At 41.2% G+C, this 25,547-nt stretch overlaps 1 protein-coding gene across 1 annotated transcript; it reads right to left on the bottom strand.

The window, feature by feature from the left end:
- Positions 1–15,017: 15,017 nt before the first annotated feature.
- LOC147449056 (pentatricopeptide repeat-containing protein At2g03880, mitochondrial-like) lies at positions 15,018–20,167 on the bottom strand. Its single transcript, XM_086521543.1, has 3 exons — positions 19,839–20,167; positions 19,281–19,357; positions 15,018–19,188 (listed from the first exon to the last, which is right to left on the bottom strand). The coding sequence occupies exons 1-3, from the start codon at positions 20,023–20,025 to the stop codon at positions 16,756–16,758; spliced, it is 2,697 nt and encodes an 898-aa protein (XP_086377669.1). The 5' UTR covers positions 20,026–20,167; the 3' UTR covers positions 15,018–16,755.
- Between the last annotated feature and the right edge of the window lie 5,380 nt (positions 20,168–25,547).

Here is a 25,547-nt window from a genome sequence, read left to right as displayed (position 1 = left end):
TATAAATTTATCTTTGCTTAAGTTGATTGAACTCCAGTTTAATCTTATGGATGAGCCTAGAGATTAGGAGACCGTGACTTTAGGTTAACTCATTTACTTGACCACTAGGCCTAGCTAATAAAATTATCCGAGTATTTGAGACCTTAGGGATGTTTTAGGCAGAGAAAGGCTTGCTCACTTAAACAACAAAAAACACTAGTGCGAATACCAAGGAAATGGAAGCAAAAAAAACAAAAAAAAAAACAACATAAGTGCCACAAATGAAAAATCTTACGCTGGAAGAGAAATCCTGGCTGGAATTGGTACTTTACTCACATGTATTGTCTATGGTACTAGAGCCCTAGAGGTTCCCAGTGTGGGCGCTTTTCCTTGAGAAGCAAAAAACCCCGGACATACAAAATAAGCACACATGTCGCATGATTGTGACCCAAAGTAAAAAAGTATTAAAAAAAATAAAAAAAATAAAAAAAATTAAAAGACTTCCATTGAGCTTACAGTTAACATTTCAATCTTTTGTTTGCAGTTGTGAGAGCGAGTTGGCTAATCAAAGCTGAAAAGCATAATTAGGGAATCTTGCATTTATATAATCTTCTTAGCTTAGCTAGTACTAGAGTAGTTGTTTTAACCTTAGTCATAGCTAACTAATTGATAGACTCACCCATAAGCTCAAAACTCTTGATTAATTAATCTACTCAAAGTGCAATTTATTTGTCCTTAATGACAGTCTAACATTTCATAAATCTTGCATTTACTCATTTCCACATGTACTTTACATTCCCCTCATGATTTATGGCAATATAATTCCGCTTGCTAAAACAGTGACTTTGCCTTGCAGATTCAAATCTAGATGCTCTACAACATGGACATACCAAGCTTCAACTCAATAGCTTCCGAGGACGGAATCTACATCAGGAAGGGGGGCAATGTTAACCCTCGTGGATCACGGACACCCTATCGCCTACGACGGACACCGTAACCGTATTATTTATTTAAGTAGAGTCAGGCACCGGGCTTGTCGGTCCAATAGGGAAACGTAGAGTGATCGCCGATGAGAGGCGCACTCTAACACGAACATGCTAGGGTTAGTTGGCTAAGCATGGGCGCCCAAGTGTGAATGGAGTGAGCTCACATAAAAGCCAATTAAACCTAAAATTGAGTCATTCTCTCATTGTGCAATAGAAGCTGCTCTTGCTCCATCTCCACCTTCTCCTTCACCATCTCCTTGTGTGTGTGTGTGTGTGTATGAGAGAGAGAGAGAGAGAGAGAGAGAGAGAGAGAGAGAGAGAGAGAGAGAGTGTGAGAGTGTGTGTGCGATCGAGCGTTGCGGTGGCACGACGACGGCGAGGCGGTTGAGCGCGGCGTAGCGGCGTCTCCCTCTTCTTCGCGGCGCGGGAATCCTTCATTCGCAACTACGCAGGAAGGTGAGTGGCACACCGTTCTTCCTTGTGAGCTTGTCTGTTGTGTGACTGTGTGCTAGGAGCCTTTGTGGCTCGCACACGGCGCGTAGCAAGTCCCTAGCCTTGACAAGGATTATCATCTTAGGTTTTAGGCCTTAAATACCTTTTACAACATGTTCACATTCACATGGTCGCCCAAGTGCAGGTTGACCCTAACAATCTCCCCCTTCAACCAAACTTGGTAGGGTTGTCACATACGCCCCCTAAAACTAGACTCACCATACTCATGATACATGGAGTTTTAGGTGTACTCGCAAGCTTGAGTTTTAGGTTTCTCACAACCTGGTGCCACTATGGAGCTACCAAACACAAACAGGGTTTTTGGTTTACTCCCAAACCCTGGGTTTAAAGTTTACCCGGTAACCCATGAGGTGACAGCATAATACAGATGTGGGCGTTCACAATTTATAGGGAAGGTCTTACCAAATGGGGTTTTTGGTTTACTCCCAGACCCTGGGCTTAAAGTTTACCAAGTAACCCATGAGGTGACAACATAATACAAATGCGGGCGTTCACAATTTATAGGGAAGGTCTTACCATCGGCGTCATCATACTGGCTGAGGTAGTGTCTAGTTCCTTTACAAAACTCATCACAAATGCATTTACAATTATCATGTAACCATGTGGGGTTGTCATCACTAAACGATTCCACCTTTGTCAAGAATGTCTTGCTCAACCATGGTGGGAAGAACCTCTTAAGATAATAAGGTCCTGAAATTCACAATATTGTGTGTGATGCAGGCCGAGTTGCAGGATTTTGGAAAAATATCCACGCGATAGCTTTCCGCCTTGCTGCAAGCTCGCCCTCTACCATCTCCTCCCCCTCATTCTGCACATAGCAGCTGTACGTCACCCATCAACTGCCAGTGATTGCTATTGCTACGCATTGCAGGCTCCTCCGGCTACTTCTTGGTTGCCTCTGTACGGAGGGTTACTGTAGATGGTAGTGCTTACAGGTGTTGATTGAGCATGTTGTGCTCCCGACTGTCCTCTACGCATTGGAGCAATGGCTTGTGCCGCTTTCAAGCTCCTTGGCTGGGCACGCCTCTACAGACGGGTGCACCCAGCTAGACTCCATCAAGCACTTTGCAAACGTTGCTGAGAAGCTCGTCTGTAGCGGCCAATTCCACCACCAATGTACTTGTGATAATCTCTAGTCAAGCTGGTGACCAACAGGGAAAAGCCCTCAATGCTGCTACTACCTCCTCGTCGACCTCTTCTTGACCTCCTGCCGCACAAATTTCCAAGCTTGAAACCAATGCTCTGATACCAGTTGTTGGAGCTCGTGCAACCAAAAGTCTACTGCTTCTCGGACGGACATGGCGAGCAGACGAGATAAGACAGAACTGGAGCAAATGAAAAGGAGGATTACCATGTTAGGTTTTAGGCCTTAAATACCTTTTACAACATGTTCACATTCACATGGTCACCCAAGTGCAGGCTGACCCTAACATATTGTTCATGATCTTTGTTAGAAGAATTTTATAGTCATCTAGCTCTAAATTTCTTGGACTTTTGGGAGCACATGTCTAGTATGCTTCCCTTGTATGCAGAGTTGGAGGCTCAAGCAATGGCAAAAGTCCAACTCTAAGCAATGGCAAAAAACAACTCCTCTGATGAAGATTTTGCGATTGCAAAACTAGGTTCATTTGGCCTTAATCATTTTACTTATTTCCTAATCTGATTTTCAGCCATAACCTTGAAATTCTAAGAAAAGAGTAAACACCTCACTCTTTGACTTCATGAAGTACACCCATACCTTACTTGCTTGGTTATCAATGAAGATAACATAAAACTTGCATCCACCCATAGACACGGTCTTTACACGGCCCTATACATCATAGTGCACCATCTCCAACACATTTTTGCTTATGGGAAATGAATTTTTTTTCCAAATTGAGAATCCCCACAAACCTTATGCATTTCAACCATCTTAAACACTGGCAAACCTATTGCAAGATCCTTACTCTGATAAGTCTTCACTAGCCTTGCATATGCTTATGTCAAATATCAATATTTGCAACAACACCTAACCCTTGTGATAACATGGTAGTTTTCATCTTTGGTATATCTACATCAAGAGTGAACGTTATGCTTAACTTGTTTACCTTGTGCAATGATTGTTCCATTCTTCTTGTATTCCTCTACATAGAGGCCATTAGAATTGAACCTAACCTGCAAACCCTATCCAACCATTTTCTATAGTCTACTCATAGTATTCTAGAATGCATTTTGGATCTTGAGGTTGAACTAATGGGTCGATAAAATTTGCTAAAACTCCTATGTCAACCACATTTTCCACTATTTAGAGCCTTTTTCTCAAACAACTCACATGTAGCAATAGATAGGCACGCAAATTAGCAAGTAGCTGTAACTTGTAGGAAACTTCGCCAACCTCCTTGAGAGTATTGTGAAATAACCACAATACTTGGGAGACAACTTGGGCACTTCTCAAGTGTTCAAACTTTTTGAATGCTCTAGAACTCCTAGGTATATGTGACAACCTTTCTCAAAGGGCATATATCTTCTCTTGTCATTCACATATAATTTTGAACGATGTGTGATTGCTGCACATTGTGATGAGAAATGCATAACATATCCATATGACATGGAGACTTTCTAAATTATCTTGGTAGCTAACCTCACATGATGGGTGACCTAGGTTGAAAGACATTTTAGCATCATGAAGGACTAAATCTATCACTACATGCTTTGAATATTGTTAGAAAACTCCGATATGGGCATATACTCTTTCCAATTAGTCAACGTCTTGCTTACATATGCTCAAAGAATACCTTCAAGCACCTTGATGACCCGCTTCATTTGACCATTAGTTTGTGGATGATTAGTGATACTTAAGCTAAGCAATGTACCCAACCCTTTGAATACAACTCACAAAAATTATCACTGAATTTGGAATTGTGAATGCTAACAATGTGACTAGGCAGCACATACTGCTTCTAAACATTCTCCACCAATAATAGTGCTAACTTTGGAGTGTTTACATTTGACTTGGTGGGAGTAAATCTATACATATTCATTATCCCAAGATAAATCATGTACAAGGAAGGACTACCATGAAGTTCATAGAGACACCTTCCCACTTCCCAACGGGATCTTGAATGAATGTAAGAGCCCATGTGTGTTCAGCTACCCTTGTCAAGTATAGAAGAGCGGTCTTACAACACTTTTCTGCTTTATGAGAGGTGGAGATTGCTTGTCAGTGCCTTAAGTGTCAAATTCCTAGGGATTGAAAGTACCTCATATTGTTTCAAAAGCTACTTAAAAGGTTGAAGTGTAATCTAAGTGGTTGAAGTACTTGAAACCACTATGGACTGGTGAAAGATGGTGCTTCAAGAAAGAAGTGGTTGAAGAAAATAAAGGGTAACCTAAAGATGTGCAAAAGTACTTGAATGTGCTTAATATAATCTTAGTAAGTGCTTACTGGTGTTCTAAGAAGTGCTTTTTTCAAGGGTCAAAGAAGGAGGCACTTGAAAGGTTCGAGGAGGTGCTTGATTGGGTGGAGAAAAGTTCCAAAATAAGGATAGATTAGTACTTTTTTTACAAAAATGCATACATAAGGGGTACATATAATACTTGAAAATATACAGGTAAAAGACAATGTAAATACCTCTTGTTCGTACGTGCTATATGCAATTTTTACATAGTGGACTCTCCGAGCGTCTCTACTCTTTTGACATCTCTCTTCTTTTTTTCTTTTTTTTGAGGAGGGGGGAGACGCGCACGCACTAGGTCTGGAATGCTAGAAATAAAAAAGGACCTACGTCTCGAATGCCATAAATAAAAAAGGATGTCTTTCATTTCACTCGTGGTGCTGCTTGGTTGATGCGATTGGTGATGAAATCGGACAAGTGGAGGATGACAACGATCAAATCGGACAATTGGAGGAGACCATTGTCATCCTCATATTGCAACTATGAATTGGTAGCAATGATGTTCCTCTAGTGGCGACCAATGCCTTGGCAACATGTCTATAGTTAAATAGCTTTGTATCAGCTACTATAGAGTTTGCGGTGAGGCAAGCAATAACAATTTCTCTTTTCAAAAACAACTCAGTATTTGAAATGTTAGAGAAAATGGCTCTTTTCACTATCTCCAACCAGAGTTGCAACATGAAAAATGTTGGATAGTAAGAGAGTTTCCCAAGATCTTCGACTACATATTTCCTTTCTGGTGTGATAATTAGACTGGACATTTTCTCTATTCCTTTCCATGTCATTTGCTCCCATCTTCTCTTGTTCTTCTGATAATTAGTTTGATCATCCTTGCTATTCCTTTGTCATGCTTGTTTCCTCCTTCTTTGTAGCCTATTCTTTCTATCATCCAAGTGTGGTAGATTGGTTACGCTATTTCCCTCTTGAATAACAAATCTTGAGTTCAACTCTCCTCATCGTCGGACAAATCTTTAAGGTCTCTTGGGATAGTTTTCTTTTTCTTCTCTCTCTCTCTCTCTCTCTCACACACACACACACACACACACACACACACACACACACACACACACACACACACACACACACACACACACACACACACACACACACACACACACACACACACACACACAAATAGCTTGAGTTCTTTCTTCTGACTCTTTTATCACAAGGGACAAAAAGAAGCAGAGCTGATAAGTATTTTTGGAGCACCTCATCTACATCTCTATTAAACCGTCCATTACGTGATCACACAAACAGCTATCGCAGTAATAGCAGGTGTTTGGGCGCTTTGTTAAAGGCAAGATACGAGTCGCCAAGACTAACCCATACTCCCATGTGCATGGAGTACAATTAAAATAACCTCTTAACTAATGACCATAACTTCGATACAAAAAGATCTTTTGAGATGGAAGGAATTGGGCTAGCAGGTATAATCGCTCTGAAAAACCTGGCTTCATTGAATGTTCTATGTAATAATACTGTGGCCCTAGGCCCAGAGCCTCTGTAACCATCGCCAATCTGATATTATTCCTAAAATGCTCGCGACCCCAAAGGGTCACACGAGTCACTCGATTTTTGTATGACCACCATTTAGTCTGGGAAACAGAGGTTCCTAATTGTGGGAATAGATATAGTTCATAACGGAGTAAAGTTGCTCTCCGTGTAGAGTCACCTGATTGATAAAGGTGTGATTTTGCTATGGAAAAAACCAGTTCTCGATTGTAGGCCATTTTTTAACACTCCTAATATGCAAACATGCGGATATGTATATTACTTTTGTACAGTTACTCCTTACTGTTACCTTGGATTGGTTTATATATTAGTGTCTTCTGGCTTTTATAGACTCATTTTTTGACTTTGAATCGGAATTGGAAGTATGAATTAATCACAAAAAAGTGTTGTTAATATGCAGTATATCGTACACTGTTAAGTTCCTTGCTGGTATACTGTACCCCAGTTGTTGGATACATGACTTAAGTCGAGTATAAGGGTTTGTGGATTTTGTATTGGGATGTGTGGGATAAACCTGAGCCAGGTTCAAAAAGCTCGATAGTTGATTCGAACCAGGTATCGACTGCATTGGTGTTTCTAGTTGGTATACATTATGTGACTAGATATATATATTTGACTTGACCTTGCTTTAAGGTAAATAAACATCTCTTTATATTGTATCCTAGTTGTTGGGTGCATGACATATGCCGAGTATTAGGGTTTGTGGATTTTGTATTGGGATGTGTGGTTAAACCTGAGCCAGGTTCAAAAAACTCGATAGTCGATTCGAACCGGGTATCGACGGCATTGGTGTGTCTAGCTGGTATACATTATGAGACTAGATATTTTATGACTTGACCTTGCTTTAAGGTAAATAGCATCTCTCTCTCTATATACACTCTGTAGCGTATTTTTTACTGCCTCTCTGTTGTGTCGGGCTGCCTGCAACACGCTTTTGCCTGCGCTAGGGTTGAGGTGGCAGGTGAGTGTAGTTGCAAATACTGAGGTGAGTTAATCAAGGTCAGACCAGATCTTCAGCTGGGATTATCCCTGAGTATCTGGCCCGTATGGGTGTCGTCTAATTCTATAGCTGGTCCGTGTCAGTGGCATATCTGCTCCCGATTTGCTTCAGCAAAGTATAAATGCCCCCTAAAATTGTGAGTACTCTTACTCAATTGGCATCGTGTTGTATTCACTTGTGTGCATTCTATACTGTGTGGGTTAGTAGATATTTTTTACTGTGTGCTCAATCATGTCGAAAAAGAACGAGAAGGAGACTGTGGACGCCTCGTCGTCTCCCAATCTACAGGTTATATAAAAAATTCTTTGTCTTGCATTTGGAATCTCTGTGTAGCTTCGCTGTGACCAGTTTTTGGATTAAAAAAAAAAAAAACCAGGTATTTTGTTTCCGGATATTAAACCTAAAGCTATTATGTCATGTATTATTCTGAAGCTTTGCTGATAAAAAGATTTGAATGGGTTTTAAAAAAAAACCAGTAATATAGAGTTAGGAAAAATGGAAATTTGTTCCGGATACTTTACTTACAGGTCTTTGGGAGTTATTGTAAGTGCGAGTACATTTCTGCTCTATGACAGTTTGGAATTTATATACTTCTGTGACTAATGATGGTCGTTGTTGTAAAATAAACAAAAAATTGAGTTGTAACCTGGTTCTGGAAACTGAGTGAATGGCTCAGTTAAACTAAGTACTGCCTGGATTCTTGTGAATGATGGTAGTAGTATGCCTGGTTGCCGTATACAGTGCTGTAAAACTGGTTCTCTAATGAAAAATCTGTTTAAAAAAAAAAAAAGGGGGAGACTGCTTGGTAAGAGGCTGTTTTGCTACTGAGGAAAGAGTACTATATGGTACTTATTAGAAAGGAATTGTATATTGGGGTGATGATGTTATTATTCGGTTAAAAAAATGCTCAATAGATGAAATGAACTCTTGTAAATTAGAAAAAACCAGAAATTCACAAAAAAAATGAGCTGTAATGATCATATAATGTTGATTAGATATTTTGGTTTATGGCTTCACTAATTTACTGCTGTCCATTGGGTAAAATGACACTCACTTTAATAATTTACTCTTTAGTTTGGGTTCCTATTCCATTAGATCAGCGGTACACTTGTTTGAGGGCACTTAATACAGGTTTCGGAAAAGGTGTCCTGACTTCTGTTATTGAGTTGGTAGTATGTAGTATCTCATAACCATGTGAAGGAGTAAAGGTTTGGTTTTGGAAATTGACTTAACCATTTTTTACCATACTACATCTCCTACTTGTAAGATAGAACTTGTTTTTTGAGCTGATACTTATCTCACTGAATCGGCTAAAAAGCTATTTTATATTTACTTCGTACTAGCTTCTGTTATGTTGCTCTTTTTCTTATTCGTGATAATGCTAAGAGTTGCTACACATCCGATATTGAATATGAGTGGCAATACATACTCGGATTGTATATGGAGCTAAAGTATGGAAACACATATCGGATTGATTAAGCTGGTTCCAAGATACTTGTTTTTTTTCACATACGATGATGTTTTTTGATAATGTTCGGTGACTTACCATTACTTCAACAGGGAGATTGAGTTCTATAGGGCTTGGCTGGGTTTGAACCTCGGCTATTCTATAAAATTTGTTGGTCTTCATTTGCTAGCTTCCTAAAAACACTCAAAGTATATAGGAGCTGACTCTAACCTAGCATCTTGCAGTATATACAATAGTGCTTCTAGAAGTTGGTTATAAAGGCCTCGGTATTATAAGGAAAGTCATATAAATTCCCTTTATACCGATCTTTTCTGGTTTTTCTTATGTCGTATCTGTCTCGGACCAGGTCTGAGTCTGATCGAAGGACTGACTCACCTAGGGCTTTATGTTTTTTTAATAAAAACAACAGTTTATTTCTGGCTAGGGATACAGTATAACAGACATGACATGATAAGCATTGATATTTCTTGAGAAATATAGTCTTTTTATATAAAAAAAAATAAAAATAAATCTTAACAGGGGGAGTGTACTCAGATTTATAAATTTGTAAAAATCATAAATGATCCTTTTTGAACATATCTCAGGGTGATTTTAAAATCGGTTCTTAAAGTAGGATCTGTTCTGAATGTTTTCAAACCACAAGGAAGAGGTTGTCCTTAATTGAGCTGGGTTTTGGCTTGAGATTAACTTTACCTACCGACAATGAGTGAAATTCTCTCCTATCAGATCAAAAAAGAAGTTTTTCGTTTCTCCAAAAAACTTTAGTGTAGCAAAAGATGTTTCAAAAAAAGAGATATATATATATATATTAAATTGAGGAATAAACAGATACATAGCTGCTTTATGGGTGTTCAATTTCCTTTATCAGATTTGCAAAAATGCCAAAGAAAGGTTTATTTCAAAACTGAACAATATACTTGTTAAGAACTATATGTTTTTTTAAGGTGACATGGATAACAACTGGGATGCCCTGCATTACCTGCGTACAATCACGTGCTAACGAATTGTTTTCTTGTGGCTATGGGTGCAGGTGAGGGCTACCTTCCTTGATTAAATTGTCCAGTTCTCTACAAATGGAGGATATCTTAGTGTGACGCAAATTATCCCAGACTTTGGGTTTATGGATTCTTAAACTATATCTTGTTATCTTCATTACCTTGTACAAAATTTATTTTCAACTGCAAATAAATTATTGTACAATGCCACTGTACTTTTCTAGAATTTTTGGTCTGTGAACAGCTAGTGTTCGTTTGCGTATATTTATATAGATTTAAAACTGCTACACACACACACACACACACACACACACACACACACACACACACACACACAAAATTGTGTTTGTGCTCATTTGAAGCTTTAATGGATGATATGGAGGTGTCGGGTGATTAAGGGATTGTTAATTCTTTCTTTTAGCAATGATTGCTTCTTTATGTTTGCAAGTGACCACTACATCACAGATTCCACCAGAGCTTGTTCCAAGTATGAGAGACTATTTACCAACTCTCCACCATATTTCCATATGACATTCATGTAGACCATTCACTATCTAATTTTTCTAAACGTTTTTAGAACCACACACACACGCGCCCAAGAAGAAGAGAGTTTGAACATTGTACGAAACTATCCCAAGGGACCTTAAAGATCTATTCGACGAGGAGAGTTGAACTCAAGATTTGTTATGAGAGAGAGAGAGAGAGAGAGAGAGAGAGAGACAGAGAGAGATCTTTTGCTCCCTGCACATGCGTGAATTTTTGCCCCTACACGTTCGCAGGGCTGCGTGCTGTTTGAGCCTGCACGCCTCTTTTGAGATTGTCCCTGTTGCTCGTGATGAAGCCCTCGTTAGCGGCGTTGGCTTATCAGGCAGCCTCTGGCAGGGATGTGTGTGTGTGCACGCGTGTGTGATCTTCCTTGCAAGTTGCATAGGTTTAGAAGTAGTTTATTTTTAGGGAAAATTACCAAAATGCTCCTCTAATTTGTCCTCAAATTTCCAAAATTCCCAAAATACCCCTTGTATCTATTTTGGTTGGATTGCTCAAGATTTTCTAATCGTTATTCCTTTTTTACAATTGAGAGTTGTTTTTGAGTGCTTACATCTAATTTGTCACAAGTTTCCTCCCACAAAAAGGCAATTATGTTTAAAAATAATGAAGCAATTCATCTCCAAAGCCTACATAACCAACTTATATTTTAATTTTAGCATCTTGTATTGATAGACAATCATTTTTCTTATCATAGATTTTTTAATCTTTCGAGAAATGAAATCTCACAACCAGGGGTATTTTGGGAATTTTGGAAAATTTTAAAGGACATTCTCAGAACTTATGACAAAATATTGGGGGTATTTGGGGAATTTCCATAAATTAGAGGGGTATTTTGGTAATTTTTTTTTCTTTTTATTATAATTTCATGGAAGACAAAAGTAGGTGATACCCATTTTTGAAAAAAAATTTCGAAGGTGAATCTTGTACGGATGCCGTGTTGAAGTAACAAAAGGGTGACAAAGGAGTGCCTCCATACAATGAGGTTGTCGACAGATGCATCTGCTATGGAGTGGACGACAGAGGATAGCCATGCGGCAAGGTCTCCGATAGACACAACTGTTGCAGAACGCGCTGGTGACAAATGAGTGCCTCCATACAATGAGATCGTCGACAGATGCATCTGCTGTGGAGTGGGACGATAGAGGATAGCCATGCGGCAAGGTCTCCGATAGATACATCTGTTGCAGGAGAGCTCGCTGACAGAACACAGGGTTCGGCTTGGGAGCGCAGGCTAGGAAAAGAACTCTTTTTTAACTGAATGAGGTGACTTATCCTGCCGCGAAACTAATTGGTTGGGCTGGTTAGTGGAATGATTGGGAGCTTGACATTGTAACGTGTAGAGCTTGATTCTTGATATATGAGGGGGATTTTGCTTGCCATTCCACGAAGCATAAGGATTTAGAGGAATCTTTGTGGATACAGGGTACCAACTGGCGTAAAATTGGAAAAAGAAACGATTCTGAGGTGATACCGGTCGTTTGGCAGGAAATGAAAAGAGAATGTCGCGTGTAGCCAGTAGTAGTATGTCCCTACGAGTTTTAAAAAATCCTATTTTAGCAGGAATCTGCAACGATCCTCCTGTTTCCACTCCCTAGACTGCGACATGCATAGCTGCTTGACGAGAGATTGTTTGGGGGAGACAGGAACAAGCCTGCCCTACAACCTACACACAGCCTTGGAGCGTGTGTCCGAGAGAGATAAGAAGAGGCTTGCCTTGCAAACTGCCAAAATTCAGCAAGGGCCGTCAACAACAACTGTTGAGCTGAGAAAGTATTTTTTTTTATTTTTACAGAGTCGATGTGTAGACAACATGAGACGTTGGTTCAGATGGTTAGCGAGGGGGTTAAGAGGAGGGAGATGACGTAGCGTGTTCGAATCCTCGGGTTAAGAGGAGGGAGATGACGTAGCGCGTTCGAATCCCCTCATTCTCAATGATAGTTTTATTCCAGGTCTCAATAGAATGAGAAAGAACTTGTAGTAGGTACTAGCTGAAGAAAATTTAAAAAATAAACCATTAGTGAAAGAAGCGAAAAGGGAAGGGTGATTAGTGGAAGCCTGGAAGGTCTCTCTCACACACGTTGTGGCGCGCGCGCGCTCTCTCTCTCTCTCTCTCTCTCTCTCACCTTTCCCTTCTGGATGTCGCCGCCTCGATGGCTGGTCGCGTGCGCTGTGTGTGCGCGCCAGATAGGGCTGAGGGAATTTCCTTCTCTCGTCTCTGTGTCCGAGCGAGGTGTTGCAAGGCCCCTTCTCTCTCTTTTTCTCACTGCGACAGTGGTTGCGCCGTAATCTCTATGTCCCCATCTTGCTCTCTCCTTAGCAGTAGTAGGTGGTACCAGCTGAAAAAAATCGAAAAATCTCCAGAACCTTCGAAAATGCTCTTTCTCGATTTGCAGGTGGGGTAGGGTGAGATGAGAGCACGTCACCTGCATGCGGGGATGAGAAACTAGCGGGGCTGGGGGGCGCAGGGACAGAGAAGTATGCTAGGCGGAAACGCAGCTACGACCTCACGAGCTGAAAGGGAGGCAAAAGATTATTTTTTTTAATAATAGTTTGCTGATGTCATGAACATGGCGAGAGGGGACGTCTCTGTGCGTTGGAGCACCCGGGTTCACTTCTCACTGTGCTTTTGCTTCTTACGCCCGCTTCTAGGAGAAGAGAGAGTGGAACGAAATCCAAGAAGATTCCATCTAATAAGATAGAGAACCTACCAGTAGTGTACAAACGTAAGAAACAGATAGACATCGCTAGATATCGCTTGGATGGACGCTGTGAAAGTTACCAAAGAATGTTTGTTTGAGGAGTTTGCGGATGCTTGGAAGGCCAAGAACCTACCATTGAAGTGCTCATTTCGGTTCAGGAACTTGTGGATCCGGTATGCATTGAATGCAGTGATCTTGTTTTTCTCGACAAAATGTCCTTTGCATAGGATGTGGGTCAGTGGGTTGACTTTTTGCTGAAACGTCAAGCTGTCAACTGGGTGCGAGAGGTTTTTATGAGATCTTGTAGGTAGATATGGATGCTCATTCACAATTGTTGGAATTGTCGCATGTGTTTTTCAATATGCAAATGACACATATATTACCATGGGCCCGAAAGATTATCAAAGTTTGATCCACCATCGATGTCTAGTTTGGGTGAAATGGTTTCCTCGTACATAAAAACATTTTCTAACTTTATTGGTTGCTCAGTTGGGTAAAGTGATATCCCCCCAAATTTGGATGCCAACTCCAATTGATTTTGTGTGCTTTGGGATACATATAAGCCCACACCTACTAGAATTATGGTCAATTTTGGTGATCCATTAGTGGGAAAAAGGCCATCAAATAAAAAAAAATTTGCAAGCTCATGTTTTTGTTATGGTAAATTTGGACATATGCAATCTAAATGCTTAGAGCCTCTGTTGCCAAAAATAAGCTTCTGCAAAATGCACAATTTAGCGTGAAGATGGACACCAAAGGCAAAGCCAAATTGGTTCATTCCAATGATGGTTGAAAAACCCCTAAGAAGACGGCTACGCCTAAACTTCCGCCTACATCAAGAAACTATGTGCCTTCTTCAAAAGGAAAAGGTGGTGGACCTTCTGTATATGATTCTCATGATCACAAAGCACTCTTTGAAGCATGGGATAGAGTACACTCTTACAAAGATGCCTTGCTTAATACCACAACCTCGTCTCAAGGAATGCGTCAATACCACAATGCATCCTGATTGTCCTTTTTGGTTGTTGGCATGGATGTAGATGTGTCAATGGGCACCACTTCTTGATGTCCTCTTCCTATGCTTCTCCTATAAATATTGTACATATGCACACTCCTCGTAGGTGTTTCACATATAACGTGACAAGTGGAAGCTAACCTGACATTATGTACATACATGCAAGGCAGATATTAGCTAGTCAATCTTCTTACTTTGCGGGATTTTGGTTTTCTTATGCTAGCACGGGTCGTTAATTGGGTATCTTGATGATGGTACGCATGAATCTCATCTTAGCTCACAATGGCCCTAAGGGGAGGTGGATGATAGTTCAATGTGCTATCCAAGGAAACACAGTGGAATTTGCGGCTATATATATGCTTACACTGTTTCAACTCAAAGAAGTCACCTTTGGTAGGATCTGGCTAAATACTCTTGGCCATAGTATGCATTCTGGTGTGGGGATTTAAACAATGCTCCTACAAGCATTGATAACACATGGTCATTCACATCTGCTAGGTTTTGAATGTTCTTCTTGGGATAATATGGTAAAAAATGTGGGTCTTTTGAATTTGTGGACCATCACTAGTCTACAGTGAGGGGTTATACTTTCACTCACGATGCACACTCAATGTATCGAGCACGGTTGAATCGCTGGTATTTGTTAGATTCTCAAGAATATGACATGTTTGTATGCAAAATAAGGATTGATCACTCTTTTACCCTCTCTGATCATTTTCCTCTTTGGCTTCTGATTTCTTTTGATGAAGATCTTTGAGGTTTCTTCAGATTATTCCTACGACGTTATAAACACCTCTCTCTCTCTCTCTCTCTCTCTCTCTCTCTCTCTCTCTCTCAAACTGGCCTCTAAAAATACAAGGTATCTAGAAAAACTCAATACATCTATTTCCAATATTAGATGCGGTATAAAAACCACGGAATACAAGGACAACAACAATAATAGCATCAATGGCAGTATGTTGCAAAGAATGGAAAGTCCTGGCCACGTGGCATTGTATAAATCTATCAGGTGGTACCAAGCGATGTAGAGTCCCTGTCAAGAAACCATATAGCTCCAAATCCATGGAAGCAGGACCTTGTTGTGGCAAACACTGTAAAAAGATCATGTCAGCCTATAATAAGCAGAGCCAGTATTTCCACAGACCAGGGATATAATACTGACTCAATAGCCACGTGGATGAAGGTCGATCTCAACCGAAATCAGGAGGTGGCAAGTGAGACTCTTGCTGCACATTTTCCAAAAGGACACTTTCTGACATCTCCTTCACAGGAAATTAAACCATGGAGGGGACTTTGGAGGGAAAGTCTCAGAATCCTGCATAGGCTGGCTCTCATCTAACAGTATGTCAAGGCTGCTCCCTGCTATCCTCATGCAGTATCCCTCTCCTCTAGTGTAACACAATTACTGCATGGCTGTCTGTCTCAACCTCGGAACCCTGCTGTGTCTCCACTTGTCCTTGTGCATATACCTGCTAACCTTGACCCACTCCCTCTCCCCAATGCTATTCTGTAGGTCTGCACTGAGTTTGTCACAGCTACGAGGAATGGCACAAGAACATGAATTTAGACATTCCATGGAGGCATGATATCAACTTTTACAGATAGAAGCGACTATAGCTGAAGCAAAAGAACAAAGCGAATCCCCAAAAACGATCCGAATTGCTTGAGCAACTGTAGGATACCTCTATCCTTAAACTTCAAAGTCAGCAATGTCAAAATCAGTAACCAAGGATCAACTTGTCATCAATGGAAAGAGGAGAGCACACCATCAGAGAGGTTCCCTGTACCTGCACCATGTCTTTATTGCATATCAAGATCCCTGAATATCAAAATGTATTTGAGAAAAATCAGGGTATTGTTCTCTTCTGGCGGGCAAACAGCGCTCTTACACAAACACGACTTGCTTGAATAAGATGAGCGCTCATTGAAACCTGGCAAGGCAACAAGCTGTGCAATCCCAAGTTTTCACATTGGAAGCAAAGAGCACTGCCACTATCTTCAACACGTCATTGATTGAGCAAATGGCAAGGCCTGAAGATAAATTCAAGCTTTTGTGACAACTGCATCAGGCAACTACTGAGAGACGGCATCTCCTTATTCACTTCTGGCTGTTTAAATTGAAATGCATATGGATCAAAAGTACACCTGGGATTTAGCAGCCACAGTAATAACCACTGTACATGGCATGTAGAACCCAGCATATGAGCTACTGAAATACGGAAACATAAAAGCTTCCGTACCAGACACTGAAGGTGCTCAAAGGCGGTGTGGTACAAAATAGCTTCCCCATACACAGAGTAGGTGTTCAGAGGCATCACGGCACCCAATATAAAGTGACTGCAGTAAGGGAACACAACAGCTTCCTCATTGTACAGCGAATGTGCTCAAGGACAGTGCTCCAACATCATCATCCTATCTTTTTCCCTAGGCATAAGTGGCAGATGTCAACTCTACAAGACTGTAAAGGTGCCAGGAGACCCATCCTGAAGCAACCTTCATGCACATAGTCAGCCAAAGCCACTGCAGTACCTTACTGCTCCAAACATGAACCCCTTCCAAGAGGATAAGCACTGAAGTACAAGCTGCTTGACTCACTTGTCTATCATGCTGCAAGCATTTCACCATTTTCACAAGAACAAGCCCCATCCTTGAAGTGATGAACGCAGTACAAGTCTGTGATTATGATCTCACGCAATTCAATCTTCGAGATCAATCTGGTTGCAACATGACAGTCAACACACATTCTTAGATTCTTGGTTACGCGAATTGTTGCTCCATGTGGTGTACTGAGTAGACCAAAAGCGACAGCCAACTTCTCACAATGACCACAGTCAGTGTCATCCTTGAGAACAGCCGAGGCTCCCTCTCGAAAGTCTAAGCTCAGTATCCGCATTTGCTTGCTAATTGACTTCAGTTTTTGAGAAATTCGGTCACTTTCTGGATGAGATGCATCTCCCACCATAAAGGAGTGTACTTTCTCGTCAACTTCAATGTATGCCTTTGCAGGTTTCTTCCACAGATTTGTGCATTTTCTTGATGAGTTGATTTCTTCTGCCTCCTGGTGCATACCAGCAGAAACGTAGAGATTTTTCATGATCGCATGGCCAACAGCATGTCGAGGATCTATTCGCAGGAGAGTGTTAAAACACCTCCTTCCCAACTCCACGTAGTTATGAGATTTGCAAGCACCTAGAAGGGTTGTCCAACCATCTAAGTTTGCGCTGATTGATATGGTTTCAAGAAAGTCCTCAGCAGCAGACCAAACACCTGCATGACCCAGGAGGTCCACAAGAGTGTTATAATGCTCAAGAGCAGGCTCAATCCCATACTCCGCCTTCATCAACTTCAAATAAAAACAGCCTTTGCTTACAAGACCCAAACGACTACAAGCAGATAAGATACAAAGGAATGTTACATCATTTGGCTTCACACCAGTTCTTTGCATCTCCTCAAAACAACCAAAAGCATGCCCATACTCACTGTGTTGTACATGTGCTGCAACCATAGCAGTCCATGTTACAACATCCCGATTTGGCAGTCGCTTGAAGACAAAACATGCATCCTCCAAACTCCCACACTTATTGTACATGTCAATGAGAGCACTGATAATAAAGTTATCCGACTCGAGGCCAGCAGCAGCGATGCTCGAGTGAATATGAATGCCCTGCCGCAATGCTGACATGCCAGAACATGCATTTAAAGCTCCTATAAATGACACCTTGTCTGGCTTAAGGCCAGCTTGTAACATTTCCTGAAAAGACTGTACGGCCTCAGTGCCACACTCATTCTTTGCAAATCCAGCAATCATGGCATTCCATGTCACTACATCTCGAACAACCATGTCATTGAAGATTTCCTCGGCTTCCTGGATGCTACCACACTTGCTGTACATGTCAATGAGGCCATTTGCTACAAATAAATTAAGCTCATAACCACTTCGTGTGATTTGAATATGGACGTTTTTGCCCTTCTCTAATGCTAACAATGATGAGCAAGCTTTCAGAATACACACATATGTGACCTGGTTCGGTGCCATGCCTTGCTGATGCATAAGCACAAGCAAATCTAAAGCCTCTTCAAAGTGCCCATGCTGCACGTATCCAGCAGTTAAGGCACTCCATGTCACCACATCTTGCGTTCCAAGATTCTGAAAAACCATTTGTGCATTCAAAACACTACCAGCTTTCATGTACATGTCAATTAAAGCACTGCCAATCAATAGATCCCATTCATGCCCACATCCAACAAGTTGAGAATGAACCTGTTGACCCTCAACTAGGGAAGCAAGTTTTGAACATGCATTCAAGATGCATACATACATGACCTTGTCAGGTTTCATGCATTCCTTGTCCATCTCCTCCAGAAGCTTAAGAACATCTGCACTACGCCCTATTTCTAGAAATGTGGACATACACAGGCTCCAGAACACTACATCCTGCCTTTCCAACCGTAAAAAGGTTATATTTGAGTCTCTCACAAGTCCACACCGTGTGTACATTTCAATGAGAGCTCTACTGACCTCTGTATCCAACTCCAATCCCATCTCAATGACATAGGAATGTAGGTCCCTACCAGAGTCCACATCAGCTACATTAGCATACGCTCTGAGTACACAAGCACAAATTACTCTATCTGGCTTAATCCCCTCCTGCTGAAAGCATTTGAACAATTGAACTGCCTCTGCACTAAATCCCTGTTGACTGTAGCCAGAAATCAACACACTCCATGTGACTAGGTCTCGGACTGCTAATCTGTTAAAAATCGAATAAGCAGTCTTAAGGTCCCCACATTTGGAGTACATGTCAATGAGAGAGGTCCCTATAGAAAGGACAGAATCAATGCCACCCTCAACGGTTTGAAGATGTATATCTTTGCCTTGCTCTATTACTCCTGTGTCTGAACATACTCTCAAGGTGCATAAGAAGCTGGTGACATTTGGCTGCACGCTCAAATAAGCCACCTGTTGATCTTGTTCAAAAGCCTGCTGTCCCCAGCCATTGTGCACCATCAATGATCCATTCAACTCTTCTTGAAACTAGAAAACTCATGTATTGTTAGGAAATTAAAGTGCAAATACAATGTTGTACCTTTTCTTGGCTAATGCCTGCAAACACAAAAGCAGAATACCTGGTAGAAACCATCCAATGGCTGGCACAGGTAATCAACGCCATTTGAAAAGGAAGCATTACTTTCTATTGATATGTCTACATGCAACAAAAAACTGTTTATAGCAACGGGAAAGCATGCAAAATTCCAAAATATACAGACAAGTTACAAACTAAAGTTAGAGCAAAGCATAAATATAGTCATAGTGGAAACAATATATCTTTGCAAGGTGTTTATGAAGAATGAGGATCATATAGATAGCGTTACAACAATTCTGCAGCAGTCAAAATTCAGTCTAAATTTAAATCTCAAATACATCGCAGATGCCTTGTAAAAAGCATCCAGACTCTAAATTGAAAATTTAATGAAATCATAGAAATTCTTAAAGATAAAGATAAACATACTCATAAATTGTATGATTGTTTTTGAATTCTACAGAAAACATAAAGATAGTCTATCTGCTGCTAGGGAGACTGAGATATGCAGGCACAGTTGACCTTAAGACATATTTGAAAAAGGCAAGTGTGATCATTTACAGGATAAATGAACAACCAGCTTGTACAAAGCATGCAGTACTACCTTTTAGTGGGAAAAGGCCAGTAGGCGTCTGTAATGTTGCTTTGATGGAGCTCTCAACGCCCTTCCCTGAAACGAGCGAGTGCCTACTTTGGCCGGTCCAATCAGTACTCTTCTCTTCTTGTAGCCCCCAGCACGCGCTCCTCTCATCAGAAATTCTTGCCAGCGGTGTCGCCAAGGCGTGCTCCATTGCTCTCACTGCATGTTCGCTGTGTGTTTCCGTGTGTTTGTGACACCGGGCTCACGACGGCATCATCTTTCGTATTTTCTGTTTAGCGAGCCACAGGCAATATACTATTCATTTCTTAAACCTCACCCACAACCTCATAACACACACCATTGAAAGCATACAAAGTTGAATGCCCAATGTGATCCTATTATTTGTTTTGTCTTTTAGGTATTTATTCTATTTATTTGACATGATAGTGGGCTGGGCAATACCAAAGGACGGGTTATTGTATATTATAATCTGATTCATTGCCAAGTTGGTTGGTTCCAACAACTCACTCTCTCTCTCTCTCTCTCTCTCTCTCTCTCTCTCTCTCTCTCTCTCTCTCTCTATATATATATATATATATATATATATATATATATATATATATATACACTTCTGTGTCGTTGACTTTGACATGGTATCAGAGCTCTTGGCTCGGCTCCTTGATCATGAGAGAGTGGCAACACTACGAGGAAAGCATGACCAAATCAGCAACACGAGAGCGGTCCTAGTGATAGTGTTTTCAATGTCCGCAAGTGGAGGGACTTCTTTCGACAGACTTGGTGAGAGCATTTCTTACTTGAAATTGTAGTGTTTAAAAACCATATAAGAAGGGCTTTGTTACAGACGGAAGACGTAGCGTCCCTGCAAAATACCTCGAATAGCATGATGGAAACAACAAAACACCGCAAATACGCATACCTAACGAAACCTGTGAGCATATAATCAAGTCGTACACGAACAAAGAGAGATAGAGAGCGGGAGAGAGCGAAAGAACACGTGCAGGCGTACCTCCTAGAGCGGAGTGCTACGCCGGCACGGCGAGAGAGAAGAGAGTAGAGGAGAGAACAAGACACAAGCACTGGGTACAATCTCCCCCCATGCAAGAGTGACCATTTCCCTCTTGCACGTATTTGTTATATAGATTTCTTGAATGGTCAAATTGGTTACAAACTGGCCGGCCGGACATAATTGGCCAAAGCTCATAAAGAGCACTTGAATAATCAAATAAACATAAAATGTAACATCCTTCTGCATAATCCATTATCTGGTGATGCTTTTGCCACTTGTCAGCTGCAATAGATAATAAAATGTCAATTCTATAACATACCTCTCCGTTGGAAAGCAACTGTCCTCAGTTGCAAAGATAGAAATCTGCAAACAATACTTGTCAAAAACAATGATTAGAAATCTGTATCAAATAGTAAAAAAAATCATAAAATTAGACAATATTGCTTATGCCTGCCGTCATCCACATACTACCTATTCTAGTGTCCCATACCACTAGAATAAGCGGTATATGTCATACCCTGATGAATCAGGATATCATTGGTCACACTCATCATTAATCTCATAATGTCAAGTCTCATCACATAAACACTACCATAATAATCACCAGATGTCAAATCCCAATCCACTTCCAATTCCACAATATAATTCCAAATCCAAATCACTTTCATTATGTACCCGGGTAACAAAATCATACCAGTTACAGTGGTGGCCAGCCACTACAGCATGATTTTGTGATCGGTGTTGCCTCAACCGGCGAATCTACACCAATAAGACGTGCTGCCTAAATCGGCGAATCTGCACTAATGCTGCCTAAATCGGCGAATCTGCATTTCATATTGTTTTAAAAATCATGAATCTGTAATTTATTAATGTGCTGCCTAAATCGACCGATCTGCACCAAGATGAGTATCTACACACTGCCTAAATCAGCGAATCGGTGTGTCTGTGACCAATGGACTAGACAAGGCATAACAGAGAAAATAAAAATAGTTACTATGTTGACATCTCAGTGCAGTATATCAAAGGCACTTACACTATCCCAAAACACCGTGGCTCACATGAGTAGCTGCAGGGCTTATTGACAAATCATCAAAAAATTACTTGTAGTACAATTAGAAGCCATGATCGAAGCATTTGATGGAGTCTTCAGTGAGCAGATAATGTAGAGAAATAAAAAAAGTAAAAGTGATGTATCTGAGATTCCATTTTATAAGTATTAGCGATGACATAAGAGATGTGGGGTTGCCTAATCTATAAAAGATTGTCGGTAAATCAATTATGAAAAGGGGAGTGAGGTTAATGTACATACCTTGAGGGTACACTGCATCAAAATTACATGAGCCAGTGTGTTTGTGGAGAGAGATATGATCATAACTTGCATCTGAGGCGTGTCAAACAGATTTGTAGAAGCTAAGGAGAACTGCGACTATCAAACTTGCACCATAATATAATTAACAATTCCAAAATATGTTAATTTTGTGTTAGTAATGTGAAATAAAATACAAGACTATGTTGTCTGTTGAGAATTTGATTCAAGATTAGTGTGCGATCACATATTAAGAACATACAGTGTTAGCTCTTTGATTCAACAATTGCAAAATAAATTAAATGAAGCTGGAACACAAATTAAAAGTTAGCCATAGCCCTGCGAAAATGGAAATGTGAGAAAATGTTGCAGTCGTAACGAAATAGCACAAATAGACAAAAACCACGAACAAGGAAAAAAAAATGTAGGTAAGGAGATCTAATTGGATTTTATAGTGCAATATGGGAGATAAAACTCATGGTTGTTTGATTTAAATGTGTGTGTATGCGTCCGTATATCATCGAAATTGATAAATGAGTGTGTGTGGGTGTGTTTAGTGTTCTCTAGATAATGCGGTCATAAACTAATGCCCTCGCCAGTCTTTAGGTCTACATGCCAGTGGTACATTATATTGTTGTGCCCCTACACTCTTCATAAAACCCATATTACTTGAATCATATGTAGCCGGTGTGTGTGCACGATTATAGACCCTAAAAATTCCACACTAAAATAGTCATCATCATTGTCGACGCCTGAGGATAAATGGCATCTGGTGTTGTGCGAGAAAGTAGTGCATTGTTCGCTGAAGAACGTCATCAATGTGCACCGCTGTAAGTAGTGGTACTGGAAGAGGAAAGAAGGAGAGTTAAATGAAATGACAGACTATATTACTCATCTTCAAAATGCCTAGGAGACCTCGTTGATACAATCTTTATGGAGCTAATACAATGTCTCGGCTCAAAATTGAAATGAAATGAAGTAAACAAAAACTAAAAGTCTAAGGGCATTAGACTAAAATAATCAGCGGCATTGTCGACAATTTCCATGGATGCTCTGCAACGGGTATTGTCGCAGAAAGTATTGCATCAATTCGAAAGAGCTTTGTTAATGTCCGTCTGTCTAAGTAGTCAGGGGGACGCCACTGTTGTATGGGCGTCAGATGCAGCCAATGAGGGGGAGAGAGAGCGAGGGAGTGGGGGATTGGTCAGTGTAGAGAGACAGAGAGAGTCAGATGGGGTGTTGGCGCGAACAGTAAATGAGTAAATGCATGGCCTTCGATGAGAACTGAGAGAAAGAGAGCGAGAGCGTTGTTTGACAGGCTCGCCGTGATGCTGAGTTCATTAGGTGGATTTCCTTCCTCTTCAATGCGAGCTCTTTTCATAGGTTTCAATGGGTCAATGCGACCTCTCATTTTCTGGGAGCAAAGAGACAATGGAAGGAATGCTGATGTCAAGACAAAGCCTAAAAATCCTTACTAGATAGCACTTCAACCAGGTAACATCAAAATCCACATAAAATCTGCCCTGCCATCTGCTCCTATGTGGGAGCTACTTGTATCTTAACCAACAAAACCTTGCGCTTCAGTCTGGTGTATGACAAAAGCAGAGCGTCTCTTTGAGAAGATCGCATGATTAGATGTCGTACCAAATGATGCTCAGAAACCATGCGGATTTCTGCCACAGATCAATGAAGCAGACAACAACCAGTTCTGTGAAGGAAGCTCACCTTCGACATAGATATGCAGCTTCGAAAAGAAGCAAAATCATTCATGGCGGGAGTGAGCTTCCAAGTTCCCCTGTGATTAAATTTTAACATCTCCGTTGAGGGATCGATCCCAGTAGGGGGTACCCGGCTGCATGCGCAAGGTGTGGTAGAAGTGAAGGTGGGTGTGCCGAGTCGAAGTGAGCTGGAGATAGAGGTTGTGGGCACCACGAGGTCCTCAGAACTACAGCCGCCATTGATTGCTCGGTGGTGGACGCCATGCGGGCCCAAAGGCTGGCGGCAACTAAGAGAGAGAGGTGTTTGCATGGCAGTTGATGAGTTGTGCAGTGGAGAGCAACCCGTTGCAAGCCTACTGCTTTTGCAAGTGGTCGAGAGATAACGAGGGGCTGCATCTCCCATGAGTGGTTTCGGCTCCACGAGGTGAGAGAGTGGTGGTGGGCACGATGAGATGGATTGGTTGCACCTCAGAACTATGGGTGCCACTGATTGCTGGGTAGGTGACGTGTGATCAGGAGCACCCCTGCTTTTTGTTGAGTGTATGCACCAACTGCAGGCCGCTTCAACTGCAACCCACAGTATGTTTGGCACCAGTGGCGCATGCAGCTTGCTACAAGGGGCGCCGCCATGCAAAACGAATCATGTGGATAGGAAAGGCCAATGATATTACAGCCAGTGTGAGTGTTGGTGAGCAGCACAATGATGATCAGTTCTACGGCAGTGGCAGTCGGACGTTGCTTCCCTCCTTGAGCGATTCCAGACTACTGCCAGCGACGTTAGCTTGGCAGGCCCTGCCCCGTCAGCGTGTGTCCGCCATATTAGTACATCAAGTGGGCGGCAGTCCTGGTAAAAAGAGAGAGGCTCACAGCCGCACGTAAGTGATGAGGGCTCTTGGTGAGCAATTGACCGTCCAGAGAGAGGCATCGGCACATCAGAGCCGGCGCAACTGGGACCATTGCATGCTGACAAAAAAAATACAAATAAAATAAATTTGCGGGTCCGTGCAGAGTTGCGTGGGTAGAGGATAGCAGAGGCAGATGCAAAGTGCCATGCTCAAGGGACGTCTTCTTGCCCGATTTCGAGAGTCTGCCTTGCCCAATTAAAATAAAAGGTCGTTTTTAATGGGTTTTCTTCCTCAGCTATTGTCACGCCACTTCTTTTCTTATACGACACTACTGGGTGTGAGCCAGCCACCCTTCGACACTTCTGTAGTGGTACATATATGTCCCTTGACTCCTGGGTTGTCCCACGACATCCTATGTGATCTCCCCGCTTCTACTTCGTAACAATTATGTGTGGAAAGGTGATTGAATCTCCCGCTTGAGGAGCATGCCTCAAGTTCAAACCTCATCAAAAAGATCCTTCCTATGACAAAGCACCTCTAATTTTTCTCCTATTATTGTTCATCTTCGTCTACAATACAAATCCTATGACGATATTTATCGCGCTTATAGTATAAAATTGTCATTTATACTATCTTATTTAGATATCTTTCACTAATTACAAATTAATGAAGGATTAACACCAAATTTGCATGAAAAACATAATATAAAACAAGGACATCAAATTATACATTTTTAAACTAGGAGAATACAATAGCACTTAGCTTTTGGTTATACGAATCTGCAATCTTTGGAGCGTAGCCTCAGCTCTGATACCACTGTTATAGACGGAAGACGTA

The sequence above is a fragment of the Adiantum capillus-veneris genome, chromosome 10 (assembly GCF_014529385.1).
Source record: "Adiantum capillus-veneris isolate H3 chromosome 10, ASM1452938v2, whole genome shotgun sequence".
Taxonomy (NCBI): Eukaryota; Viridiplantae; Streptophyta; class Polypodiopsida; order Polypodiales; family Pteridaceae; genus Adiantum; species Adiantum capillus-veneris.
This window is presented reverse-complemented; position numbering and strand designations above follow the sequence as displayed.

Bases quoted from the DNA above. Each gene is read 5' to 3' on its own strand.
- LOC147449056 (XM_086521543.1), bottom strand. From the start codon at position 20,025: ATGGAGCACGCCTTGGCGACACCGCTGGCAAGAATTTCTGATGAGAGG. The intron at 19,358-19,838 runs GTAGTACTGCAT...TGTTGCATGTAG, and splicing joins TGGCCTTTTCCCACTAAAAG to ACATATCAATAGAAAGTAAT. The intron at 19,189-19,280 runs GTATTCTGCTTT...TGAGTTTTCTAG, and splicing joins CATTGGATGGTTTCTACCAG to TTTCAAGAAGAGTTGAATGG.